We start from the raw sequence: 14,675 nt of genomic DNA on the forward strand, positions 1-14,675 counted from the left end.
AAAAACCAAAAAAAAAAAAAAAAAAAAAAAAAAGACTTGATGGAATCTTTAAGATGTAGTGCCTTTTTGGAGGTCCTGGTGTCACTGAGGTACCTGCCCATCCATTTCCACAGGACTCACAAGAGAGTCATAGAAAACCTAAGGTTGGCTTCATGAATTTCATTGGCTTATGGTATCAAGATATGAATTGCTGCTTTAAAAAGAATTCCTGCTCTTTTCGTTGGCCATATTATATCCTAACTAGAACTGAAACCTAAGAGCAGAGGTGCTGTATTCTTGAACCTTCGAAGCTGTGAGCAAAATAAACCTCTTGTCTTCATAATTATTTTTTTAAAAAATTAAATTTTAAGCAAGTTCAATTGTATTGTTCAACCCATAATGCATTTTATAATAGTAAAATACAATAAATTTAAAATTCTGAAAACCATAACTCTAGACTGTTTTATGTATATAATAAAAATAGAGAACTTACTGAACTGCCAATGTCCACTCTGGTGGATTGGTCATCGACAAAAATAAGCTGTCAGTGAGGACGCTAATCAAAATCAGCAGGCGAAAAAGGGTAAGGCAAGGTCAAGGAAAAATAGATAAGAAATTACATTAGAAAAGACCTACTATTATAAATTGTATTTATAGATACAAGGACAAGGGATAAGGTCCTCTTGTAAATATTGAAAATCCATGTTATTTGTATTGAAAAATAAGAATTAACAGTTGTTAACTATTATTACTATTTTATTAAGTTCTATTTTCCATGTGTTTTTAAAAACTAACCTGGAAAAATTAATATTTAATATGATGGCATAAAGCACCAATGGGAAAAAGAGTTCTTCAGCAGAGGTTAAAGAACAGAACATCTGGACTTATTAGCATATTGAAGGCAAAGCCTTGTTGACTAAGAGAACATCCGGGCTTGTTATTAGTGTTTTGAAGACACAGCCAACCACCCTTAGGAGGATATGGGTTCACCAACACCTTGATAGCTACTCTTCTGAGAGAGCTGAATGGAGACAATGTGCAGAAGATGGAAACGGCATTGAACCTGAAGATGACTCTGTTTCTGTTTAAGACCACGAAAGTCTGTAAGAAACCACAGAAAATACAGTTAGCTAAGAGTTGCCACCACTGCTCAGCAGTCTGACATTTGGGCATAATTACCTTGGCTTTGCTATCTAATCATAGTTAAAGTAAAAAGAAGCTGTTCTCACGGTTTTCATCTATAGTTAGAGTTACATGATTGCTCACCACTTTGCTTTGTTTTGCTGGCCGTACACATAGGAAAGTCATTTGCAATGCTACCACAGCCCTGTCTCCCAGCTGAACTCCAGATGGTGCACGGATTCACACTTAAAGGTATCAGAGGGGCAATATCTCACTAAATGAATGGGGAAATGTTAATTGTATACCAGGGAAAATCAATGTAGCTTTATAAACGCAAAGAAGAACCAATGTTTTGAAATATCATGTCAATTATTTAAATTATTTATGAGAGAGGATCTGGAGGAAGGACAAGTAGAGGAAATGTGCTGCAATCATATTTTAATTAAGATGCAATAAAAATAAAACAAGGAAAATATAAAATACTAAAATTTAATGCTTGAAAAATATAATTTATTTGGTATTATTGATATCAACCTATCTAAAAATGGTAATTTATATAATAGAAACAAAAGAACTTTAGATATTAAAGCATTCACTTTATGAGTATATTAGAAGAACAGAAATATTCTGAAATTGAAAGAGATTCATATATAGGTTAATGTGTTATATATGCATATACGCATGTGGGCTTGTGTACAGTGACATTTGTGTATATTTTTAGATTTATATAGATGGATAAGCCTATATATTATATATATGGTCATTGAAAGTATAAAGCATGTATATTCACTAAATATGTTCCTTTAGTGATATTATTAGTTTTGGGGTATGCATAAACACATTTGTCTGGTGATGTAACTTGGTGACAGTGGTTTTTTTAGCCTTTAGAAAGGCCTAAGTTTGATCTTGGCTGTTGCCTGCCCAAGATTCTATCTTGCCTTTATTAGAATTCAAGTATTCTGCAAGCTGTAATTGAAATGTTACTTTACTTCATTTTTATTATTGCATGTGTATAGCTGTTTTGTCATGATGCATTCATGAACCATGTGGGTGTCTTGTGCCCAGGGTGTCAAAAAGAGGTCTTTAAATTCTCTGGAACTAGCATTACAGGAAAAAGGTAAGTGTCGTAAGCTGCTGTACAGGTGCTGGGACTCAAAGTCATGACCTCTGAGAGAGCACTCACCGTTCTTAACCATAGAGACATTTCCCCAGTCCCTGAACTATGCTTCTGAGGTAAGTATTCTTCCAGTTTCACCAACCCACATATATTTCTGTATTTTCTAACAAAAAATCATTCTCATACTTAGCATTTTGTGCGTGTTCTGGTAGTGTGCGTGTGTGTGTACAGAATTTGTAGGTTTGAATTTGTGAATACATGAATGAAAATAAAAAATTTAGTTTGGATGCACTCTTCTGACTACTGAGTAAATTATCAAGGTGTCTGAAATTTCTGCCCATATTCTAATTATTTTATGATTATTTTAAATTAATAAACAGAAAAATGTAATTAGTATATTTCCACAAAAAGCCATTCATATTAAGGAATGTATTATATTAATTAATACATTTATTAAATTAATTAAGCTTATTAATATTACCCCGATGCCTTATCAAGTTTATTAACTATCTTGAATGTGCTAACCTCGCATAAAATTCATTATTAAAAAGCTCTTTTTCTATTATTTTTATTATGTCTTATCTCAATTATATTTTAAGTGGCTGAAAATAAACTAACTAAAATATAGTTTCTATAGTGATAATCAATCCTTACATTTCTCTTAACATAGTAGTATGGATCCATATCTTCCAAGGGCTCTGCCACCATTCCTTTGGGAAGGCTTCCATAGGCAAACGGAAGCTGTTTGCCGGCTTCCAAACAAGGGCTTGGCTTTAAATCTTCTTCTTCATGCTCTTCGTTGCATTTTTTCGCAACGTGATTTTCTATGAGTTCAAGAGACTCTGCTGTAAAGGGGACAAGGCCCTTTGGCTCTGGGGAAGTCAACATTTTCAATTTTGCACCTGTGAAAAATGAACAAGCATATAAAATCGGGTCACGTGTGAAGTCATTGCACCAGCACATTGTCTCCTGATCCTTGAACTCAGGGAGAAGCTCTGGGAGTGGGTCTGGACCCTGCCACTTCACACCCAAGCAATGCTCCAGGGCCTTATCTGATGGCCTTAGTTACCACAGTCGGTTTCTGCTGGATATCTGAAGCCCTTCCAACGACGTGATTTTGTTTTTGTTGCTATTTTTTTCATTTTAGCGGAAAGTTTTACCTGAGTCACTGCTCCACCCAGGACTATCAATCTATTACTTCAGCTGACAACTTCAATGGGGCTTCTCCGATTGATCTCTGCTTCCTCTTTTGAGCATTTGATTTAGTGATCCCCCCATCTCTCTCTCCTACTATCTAATTATTCCTATCCATCCACCCTTTGCTGATATTTGTTCTTTTAGTTTTCATTCTTATATACCTACTAAACTCGTCTCATTCAAAATCAAAAATAAGAATGTTATGGATCACTCTCTGAACCATAATGTAGTTATGGTCTCCAAATTAAAATTTATAATTTAAGATACAAGAAATAGAGACACCCAAACTGAGTAGGTACATTTAAAGATATCATATCTCAGTTTTATTGCTTTAGAAGCTTTTTATTTTATTTTTATTTTTTGGAATTTTATTATACTTAGTATTATTATTCTGATTTGTAACTCCATTTAGTCTTTTCAAGACACAAAGACCCATGCTGTGCAAATAATGACACTTCATGTATTAAGCTTTAGTGTTGGGTGTCAAAGTGCTTTGAATAAGTGTGATTTATGTTGCAGGTAGTAGTTTTCTCTTGAAATTTTTATTATATAATATTTTATAGGTTTTGTAAAATTACATGTAGCATAGGCATCTTTGTACACAAACTGGTTTATTACTGGCTGGTGCTTACAATATTAAATGTTAATCACTATTACTGTATCATGATATGATACACCTTGACCTCATAAGGAATAACTGCGGTGTCTTTTGTGCTTTTAGTCATCAACTGTTTCCTTCTGTAGTCAAGTGTTACCTGTTATTGTCTCGTTCTTTCTTAATCACTCCTTTTATTTATAAAGTGAGGAAGTAAATTCAAAGGGTGAATGACTGTAGAGTTCCATTATTTAGAATAAATGAATTAATAGATAAAAACATGTCAAGGACTTTTGTTTTACATTCACACACAATAAATGAAGTTTGTGCTTTAGATTTCTACCACGAACTTTGCATATTTAATAATAAAAATAAAATACTAAAATGTATAATAAAATCAAATTATAAAATGACTCAACATATAAAAACACGCGTGAAAGAAAAATATCCACAATATCATAGGCTTATAAGGATTTCTGCCAAAACCACATTGACCAATGACTATGATCCATTCATCCCCTTATTATCTTTTGTGACTTTTAAACTGATAACTTAGGCTGTGGTGGGAAAAGCTTGGTGGAAATAAATGAAACAAATAAAATCACAAAACTTGAAATTGGATAGATTGACATTCAAATTTAAAATTGTTCCTATTGTTTAAGGACATCTCAGTCAAGTTAATTATATATTTACATTTTATTTTTCAGCTATGCAAATCAGTTTCCTCCTTGAATTAAAGATAAAATTATACACATTGACAAAAAGCCCCAGTACAGTAATGGACACATACTAGATAAGAAATCACTATAAATTTTTCTGAAATTTAATTTTTACTTTCATATTATGTGTTTGAGCATTTAGCATATCTGTGTATCTGTGTACCATATGCATGTATTTTCTGTGGATCTCTTGGGTCCTGGAACTCCTTGCAGCTGGAGTTATAGATGGCTGTTTGCCTCATGATTCTGGAAATCAAATCTGGGTCCTTTAGAAGAGCAGTTGAGGAGTTTAACAACTGAGCCATCTCTCCAGTTCCTTAAAAAGAACTTTGTGATAAAATTTGGAATGTGAATCAAATGTAATAGAATTATTGATATTGACAATGTGTATAAGACTCGGAACTCTGTACAAGATGTATCCAGCTACACCAGTACAACAGGGAAGAGATAGGCTTGGTAAAAGAGAAAACTGCCAATATGCCTTTCTTAACATCAATAACACTATTAATATCAAGTCAATACCAATTTCTCTTGCCAAGAAAGATAATAAACCTTAGCCTGTGTTGACAGAAGATGGAGAGGACATCCTCCTCTGTTCAGTACAGGTAAAATGGAGCAAAACCTTTTTGATTAAAATACAATGACTCTGCGGAGAGTTTGACTAACAGATGGACAGTGTGTCATTGCAACACAGAAAAGGCACAGTGTGGAACCGCATTGCTTCAAAGTGTTTCAAGTATTTCATATGGAAGAGAAACTAGATTCCCGTATTATCACAGAGGAGAAACTAGAATTAATGAGGCAAAAGAAGAACAGATTATCTTTTAAGATAAAGTGTTTTCTAAAATTGAATGAGTTGATGTGGGCATCATGCCTTAGCTTAAGAAGCAAGAGAAAGCATGCAATTATTGATAGTTGGGTGAGATGTTTGCGATGGATACAAGCATTGATTGATAATGTCAATATCATATAATCTTGGAGCAATCAAATGTTAAGATTTTTTTATTTATTTTTTTATTTTTGTACAGCACCACAGAATAAAAAGGTTAGCTGAGAGCAAAGGATTAGGAATTCGGTAAGCTGAATTCACAGCTCCACCACAGCCATCCTAAAGAAGCACGTAGAAGGCTAGCCAAAAGTATTAAACCCATGTATATTAAAATTGCATTTATTAGCACTAAACACGAAGGAGATGATTCAAGCTCCTTATACAACGCTGCCATTAATGGAAATAGTCTATCACACTTTACTGAAACCTCAAGATTCAAGTTGCCAGTCCATTTTCTTATTGCACAGTCCAAATATAACCTACCTTTTCTGTATGTTTTTTGGTAAAATAATACAATAATTCATTGTTTTATTAGCTAACAGAGAACATCAGTAAAATTCTCCGTATTTGGGATCCTTCATATATATGCAACTTAAAATGCTACAAGATTAAATCAGATAGCAGAAACCTTGAGCCACCTTGTAGCTTTTATTGGGACTCATTGTCTCCCTCCTTGCAGCAACTTATCCCTGATGACTCTTTTATCAGTGAATCAGACACTGAAAGAAACTATACCAAATTGTTGAATAGAGAAACAAATGGACAGTGGGCATCTGTCTTCTAAGCACTGCAAAGCAATGCAAACATTTGTCAAATGGAACTGGCAGGCCTCTGACTTTTAGACGGTAGAGTGCAGACTGAATTATTAATCATTTAAACATAATTCAGTAAAAGCATTTCTGTGGGAAATTTATATAATATGCTCCAGGCACTATGCTTTCTGTTGAGCTATCTTAATACAGCATCAATGCCTAAGAAAGCAAAGATTAATAGTTAATCTGTCCATTAGATGGCCTTTCTAAAAAATTGAATAGCTAGAGTCAGCTTTGGGAGATAATAATAATATCACATTCAACTCACAGCTGCACTCTTGACAAGCTGTAGTTGTATAACATTTTAGACCGTTCATTAAAATGGAATCCTTTTCTCTGAGAATCAGGGTGTGGAGTATATTCTCACAGAAAAAAAAAACAAGTTCTTGAATTTATAATTTAATAAGGACAAATTTGTCAAAATATTACAGTGACCATAATTACGGACACTCATGCTGAATGACTATCATTTTGAGATAAGAATGTTAACTTATTTCATTTTCTTTCATAGTTTTCTTGGGAGTATCATTTTACAGAAGAGTGGGTGTGTCTTGGTCTCTTACATGACTGCCGCATTACAATACAGCTGGGGAATTGATGAAGACCAATGCTAATTCAGTTGTGCTTAGATCTACATTTGGGTGAGCTTACATGAAATCGCAAATAAGGACAGGAGGACAAGAGGTTGCTATCATGTAATTCACGGATTTGCACTTGGTCTTAGGGAATTTGCAGTTCTGTCATGGTAAAAGATTCCCTGAACAACAAGGGAAAAGGAGGAACTAGATAATTGGGAGAACAATTTACCTGGTTTCATATAGTTACCAGTAACTATGTGCTTGGGGGAAATCAACCACATGCACCAGTTTAAGGTTTTGCTCTTAGATTGGTAGGATCTTGGGTAATCCATTTCTGCAGGAGGAAGAAGTTTTTGCAGCCCTTTTTGGCAGTTTGGGGGACACAGCAGCGACAGCGCCAGGTTTGGTGTCCAACATTCTGTGTTTCACATCTCGAAGCTACAGGGTTATGCACGCTCACTGAAGCGGCTTAGCCTATTGATATCAGCTATGGACTTAGCCAGGACTTATTCCCCTCATAGATGTAAGCAAGAATATTTAAAGTTGGTTTTTAATCTAGCAAGCAATTTTATATTTCTCGGTGCTACTCTTGTTATTACCATTAAACATAATTTTAAGCTTTGGTGGGCTGTAGATCAATAGATATTGAGACATGGCTTTCAAATTGGAGCAGAAAATTGAAGTTCAAAGAATGATTATGGAAAATGATTTTTTCCAGTATTTTTGCTGACAGGCGCCATTTTCCCTGTCAATCATCTTACATCAATTTTATTCCTCCACCAGTTGTGTTTTTATCTTTCCTTGCTGGTCACAATACCATTAAAGATTTGGGACTATGGGAAACAGTTCACGTGGTCCTGGCTGTCCTCTTTTTGCTCAATATTGGGAAGTTTGGATATTTGCTATATTTTTACTATGTCAACTGGGAGAGTTCTGTGTAGCTTTGGGGTGCTTTCTCTTTGCATTTTCCAGGTTTGGAGAAGCAAATGTGGCAAGATGCAGAACTGAGAAACTGCCATTTTACTTGGTTCCAGCCCTTTTACAACCAGATCTCTTTCCGGATGTCTTAATTATTTGAATGGAAAACTAAGATGTAAATTTAAAATCTTGAAAGGATTCTGAAAGTAAGCATGTATGCATTTTAAACAAAAATTTAAACTAGAGAGACTGGAAAAAAAGGTCTCAGCATCTCAAGTGCTTGTGAATCAAGTGTGAAGACAGTTCCGATCCCCCAGGAATGATGGCTTTCCTCTAATTGCGGTGCTGGTCTAGACAAATATGCAATCTCTAGGTTCAGTGAGAGACCTGCAATCTAGGGTAACACTCAATATCAACTTCTAGGAATACACATGAATATGATTCATATATATGTGTACTCACACACATGCAAACACGCACACATGTGCACACATCCATGCCATGTAATAAAATAAATATGCATAACAGAAGTCCTGAGTTCACAGGGTTTTTACTCACATTCAGAGACACATCCTAGGGGAACACTTGGTAACATAAGTTAATAAATAAATATGCATAAAAGGTTGTTTACTCACGTTCAGAGACACATCCTAAGGAACTCTTGGCAGCATAAGTTGTTGCAACATTTGCATGTAGGACTCTGGGTTGGGATGTCTCAGATGTAGCCCTCCAAACTATATAGTGCACTCGTAGATAGGATTCCTACAAATTATTATGCTTTGCAAACCACAGTAGATTTTTTTTTATAATTAATTAAAAACAAAAATAGGTGGCAGCTAAGAGATAATGTTCTCTCTAATACCCTTTAAAAAGACTAAACCCTAATAGTTGGCATCTGGGTACAGGCTAGAGGCTGTGATGAGGGTTATAAAATTTGGCTGAAAGTGATTACTATTATTTATGATTTTATGGAATATGGGAAATATTTCAAATATTAGGAGATTATGATAATACTCTTAGGATTTTTGACTTCTCAACTTTGTGATACATCTAAAAACTTCCAAAAGTGGAAATTCAGTGAGAAATTGTAAATATAAATCTGCATATTGATAAAGATAAGTAAGTTTTATTTATGTGCATGTGTTTTATGTACAAATCTGCATATATAAATATTAGAACAAGTGCATGTATAGTATATGATTTTACAGATGACTGAAACCAGGTTCTAACAAAGGATTATGTGTTGGAAAAATGGATGAAATTCTTTTTCTTCCTTTATAAAATGTGTGTCTTTGTCTGTGTGTTCATGTGCTTAAGTATGTACCTACATGCCTGTGTGTGATGTGTGTGAATTTGGTGTGCGTTCATGTGTCTGTGTGTGATGTATGTATGTGTCTGCACTTGCTTGTGTGGGTGTGTATGGACATCAGAAGATGATGTTTGTTTTGCCCAAATACATTTCTGTGTACCACATGTATACCGTAACCACAGAGGAATGAAGAGGGTTCTGACTCCCCTCTAATTGGAGTTACAGACTATTGTGAACTGCCATGTGGGTACTGGAAATTAAACCTGGGTTCTCTAGAAGAATATCCCGTGCTCTTAACCACTGGCCCATCTCTCCAGCCCTGTATATTATTATTATTTAAAAATAGCATTTATGCACTTGTAAATGATTATGGAATTTATAAAACACACATCCTTTGTCTTTGATCTTAGACAAGATACTTCACATCTTGATGTGTTGGTTTTCTCAACTACAAAGAGGAAATGATAAAAGTGAGGATAATGTTAGCAATGGTAAGAAATGTAAAACATTTAGGACAACACCTTTCAGGTGTTATACACTACCCTAGTTATTATATCCTTTATTAATACTTTATTTTTTAAAGAGTAGTCTTTTATACCTATTAATCTTTTTCAACCAAACAATCATCTAATATGTTGAAATTTATAAAGACAATATGCAGAAGAGAGTGTAAGTCCTTACGGGTAACCAATATTGGTTACATTAAATTACAGTGATCAACTGCAATACAAAGACATTCTTGACGAATTTCCAAAACGCGGTGAGCTTTCTTATACTTTATTTATATTACCTCTCTGATTGGACTTTGAGCTTGTTACTATTTTCATAGTGTTTGCTTCTGTTTCCTCTTCCAACAATTGCCTCTAAGTCATTACAATTGACTATGATGATGGAAATAACAAGCTATAAAAAGGAGCCTGTGATAGCCAGTGAAATAGTCAACCATATTATCAATGTTTTGACTCTTTATATTCCCTTCCTTCCTGTGTTCAACCACACCCAATGCTTTCTTATTTTCTTGTACCGTGCTCAGCTTGAAGGCTTGAAATGGATAGAGGATGAGCCTGGTCTATATATAAATCACTGCATACATCTCTCTAGGTTTGAAGTTCCTCGTCAGATTTAGAAGGAGCAAATGATACTGCAAGCATAATCTAAATTTGTCACAATTATGCCTTAATGGCTGTAAGTCTCAAGGGTAGAAAAACTTTCATGTGGGGATACTGAAAGAATCCAGCTGCTCAGACCTACATCTAACAGGAAATGGTCACGCCCACCTGCTAGAACAGACTTTCTGCTTCCGAAGTTGGCTGGTGTTCACTCCATCATTGCACACTTAGTTGGCACTCTTGTCTTCTTGTGGCTTCAGCTCCTTAATGCTACTTTAACTTTCTTTATTTCAATTTTTTTACTTGATCCTGAGAGTAAGTACTTTATTTTGTTTTATTCTGTTTTTAACATAAGCCACTGATGATATACTTACAGCTCTTATTTTTCTCTAGGGTTCCTTGAAATTCAGCAAATTTTGGCTAATGCTTCCAACTTAACTTCCTGGACAATAATTAACCTAATCACACTGGGAACAAATGTGGTTCACATTTCCTGGCTTCGTGTTTCCAGATTGCTTACATCTGTTATTCATTATTTCTTTCGCCTTACGCTACTCTAACTTCGTGGAACACATCATTGAAATAGAACATCTCGTAGAGAACATTTGAAAATAAAGGAAGGTGTCTACAATAGAGTCTTGTTCACTTTAAAAGAAAAAAACGATTTTTTTGCACAAGTTCTCATCAAGTAGCCCAGGTTGGCCTTGAAATTGCAGTATTTCTATTTTAGGTTACATAGGTCTGCTGTTACATGTGCTTGCTACCAGGCTTGGCCCTTACCTTTTATTATTATACTGCAATATTTCTGGATACATTGAAGGTTTCCAGCCTTTTCAAAAGACTGTTCATCAATTTAATAATCCTAAGTGACACTAAAATTAGACATACTGTCATATACTTTATATATTATATTTTTAAATTATACCCATAAAGGAAACCAAAGGAAACAAGCCTCATTTCCATGCGGAGCAGCCAAGGGACAGGCCTAGAACTCAGACCTGGACAGCTGCATGATCTTTTCCCAGGCTCTCATTCTTCATGAGGTCATAAAGGGAGGAAAGACCCATCAGCCAGTATGCTAGCAGTTGCTGGTCTGGTAGATTCTGGTTATGGGACCAGGTAGGTTCCCCAAGTACTCTCTGGATATTTCTTCATTCTTGCCACATTCTATACCCATAAGGCTGTAGGGCTCCCATCTTCTGTCCATACTTAGCATTCTGCACAAATTAGAAATTATTTCTACTGTTTGCAATCACCGAATCTAATTGGTATTTTTTGAACTCTTCATGACCCATGTTAACTTGATATGGACACAAAACCTTCAGCAACATGCCGTCAATGCAAGGTTTTCAGTTTGTGTTTCAGAAAGCCTGTCGCCTCTGAGAAGACAAACTGAAAGTTTCGGCATGTGCATTGTGGAATGACACAGACCCATCAGCACTGCTGAAGAGAATATTAGCTCCTGAATGACTTCAGAATTCTCCATGGCCTATCTATCAAGAATGAAGAAACAGTGGTCCAAACCAGACCAGCTCTGGGTGAGGTGAATCTGATGCGTACTGCAGACAAAAAGATACATTGATAACCATGCTTTACTCAAACGTCTTCCCACATCTCTACAGCACGTACATCACTAGATTTCTTCTTGTTTTCATCTCAATAAGCATACCAAATAAGAGGAATCAACCATAAGCCAATGTCAATGAATGAAATAACTAAGAACACCTGGGTCCATCGATTCACATTCTTTTCTCCTATTTAGGCATCCACTTTCACTCAGCTGCAGTTCCTCCTTCTCTGAGTACTGGGTTGAGGATGACCTGCTCAGAGTGGTGATCAGGTAACAGAAGATGTGGACATCAAAGCCTTGAAGCTTGAAATTAAACACACGGGGGACCTCCTCCATCTTACCCCATGACTAATATTTGTCTAGTTTATTTGCCACTTTATCCTTTTCCTTCTATTCTCTCCTCTTCTTCCTAGGGAGTCCTAATTTACCTTCAAATAGTACAGCCAAAAGTTCTCAGTAGCTGGTGATAGCTTGACTGTACCCCAGCTGTGGAAGAAAGCTATCAACAACACCCTCTTTCATTTGCCACAAGAACCTGATTTAGATGACGAATTAAATGTCCACTCAATCACTTGGCCAATGATAGGCTTCTGCAAACTCAGCTCACAAGGTTAAGTCAGCTTCAGTGGCATTCTCTGCCCCACAACTGCTGTTTGATCCTCTCAGACACAATAAAGGACAAGAGAAAATGGAATGTTGCAGTCGATGTTTTCTTTCTTATTCCTAATTTCACCCGTATTTTTTTCAGGTTGATATCTAGAGCAGAATCTGCAACGATGCAGCCAAGCAGAGCAGCTAAAATCTCCAGAGATTTTTAGGTTACCACCCAATGCCTCTTCATGCATATTGCTATTTTGGGGAATTTAATGTACTGAATGTAAATAATTAATCAGCAAACTCATGGGAATGGGGGAAAATCACCAAGAAACAAAGGTTTAGATTAGCTTGACAGAGAAGTGTCCTACATACCACTTGTATACATCTGATATGGATATACATGTGACCATTTCCAGGAAACTTGCAAAAAGTTTTCGATCAGCAAATAAGGATATAGAGCACAGCCAAGAATCACACAAATGAAGAATAAGGAAAAAGAAAACTACAGAGTTAGTGCATCAATTAAAAGTGGATGCTTAGATGCCAATTTCATGCAGCATAACATTATAAAACTATTTCTCATTTAATAGTTGTCAAACGATTTTGGATGAGTAGTGTTAAGCATCAGACACTGGCAATGCATCAAGCTATTACTCCAGTGCCATTCAAATAATTGTTTTTTTTAAAAAAATGAAAATTATAAGTCTACTTTAATATGTTAAACTAGATTTACTCCAGACACTGGCATAGGTGAAAGTCAGAGGGAAGCAAGCATTGAATAGGTTATAAATTTTTGAGAATACAGGAAGCTAACTGCTAATCAATTTAGCCATTTAATGGTCAATTTAGGCTGACATCTTCTTTGGTTGTGGCTGCCTTGCTGCACTTAGTAGATGCATCGTAGCTTATATTTCATCTTCGCTGCCTTCCAGGATGACTCGCAGATGCACCCACTGGTACATTCTTTCCTCTCGAATCTCTCTGACTAGAATCCATTTTCCCCACAGAGTATAGCCAAGTGATCATATTCAGGGCACCGATCTTTTCTCATTTTTAAATGGGACTCTATGAAATATAGAATCATTGATTTTTGAAAGCAGATGCTTACAAGGAAAGATGATTGAAGTTAATAAGATTTTGAGAAGCCTGAATGAAATTAACATAATCAATAATTTTAATGGTGAAACTCTATAGAGATAGAATGGAGACTTATCTCAGTGAACGGCCTTTGACTGACTGGCATGTGCAGGAAGGCACTGTGACACACTTGAGATCAGAGTATGAACTTCCTTTTGTCTTTACGGTAACACAATTAGCAGTCAGTATGGATTGTCAAAATTTAGACATGGAAATGTCAAACTGTGAAATTTTCAGACTAAACGATAACTTGACTGAGATTACTTCCATTCGGTGTTTTCCTTTGCATTGATTCTGGGCTGGTTACTGCAGGTAACTGATCTCAGTCTGAAACTTGTCCCTCACAGACAATCCATCTAGCCTGACCTATGGACTTTGCCGCATTGTCTTAGGACCTACTCTTTTTGCAGCTGTTCTGTAACCAGGTCAAGTAATTTTAGCTTTAGATTCTACTTTTCAGTATAACCCCTAATTCTGGCTCAATTCTTTCACTCTGACAGTTTCAGCCAACACACTTTCTTTTTCTATTTTTATAGATTATTTGGGAATCTCACATCAAGCTTCCCGATTGTGCTCAACTCCCAATCTTCCCAGGTTCAACCCTCTCTTCTGTCCCCTGCACCAAGTCCATTTTGAGTAATCCATATATTCACTGCAGCATGGTAAAATTCCTAGTGGCTAGCACCCAAGTGAGGATGAGTCTTTCTCCCCCTGCACCCATCCCAAATGTCATTAGATGAAGAGATTCATGCAGTGGCCAGAGTAGGACAGGGCTAGTTCTCTTGCACCCACATCACCACATGCATGAGAGACAGTTCCAAAGCTCAGTGTCCATGCCACCATTGACGCTGCCACGTGGCAGGACCAGTTTTGCACTGGCGGGCGATTGGATTCTGTAGCTCTCCAACAAAGGGCGGGAATAGCTCTCCCACTAGCCAACATACTCTGAGGAAGTGTCATCTTGGGAAATTAAAATATGAATAAAAAACTTTTTTGAAGAATCTAAGAATACACTAATATATTTTTCAAGTTTGTTTTATATTGAATTAACCATTATTTTAGGGTACAATGCAATGTTAACACAAAA

The 14,675-nt window shown here is 36.0% G+C and overlaps 1 protein-coding gene across 1 annotated transcript in view; it reads right to left on the reverse strand.

The window, feature by feature from the left end:
• Window positions 1-14,675, reverse strand: part of Scn7a (sodium voltage-gated channel alpha subunit 7) — a 66,310-nt gene that overhangs the window by 43,234 nt on the left and 8,401 nt on the right. Inside the window, exons 2-4 of the mRNA XM_026778699.1 lie at window positions 2,873-3,120; window positions 962-1,080; window positions 473-562 (exon numbers count right to left, since the gene is read on the reverse strand). Of these exons, the coding sequence (XP_026634500.1) occupies window positions 473-562; window positions 962-1,080; window positions 2,873-3,106 (443 nt within the window). The 5' untranslated portion in view covers window positions 3,107-3,120. The remainder of the gene's footprint in view (window positions 1-472; window positions 563-961; window positions 1,081-2,872; window positions 3,121-14,675) is intronic.

Source organism: Microtus ochrogaster, chromosome 4, assembly GCF_000317375.1.
Source record: "Microtus ochrogaster isolate Prairie Vole_2 chromosome 4, MicOch1.0, whole genome shotgun sequence".
NCBI classification, from domain to species: domain Eukaryota; kingdom Metazoa; phylum Chordata; class Mammalia; order Rodentia; family Cricetidae; genus Microtus; species Microtus ochrogaster.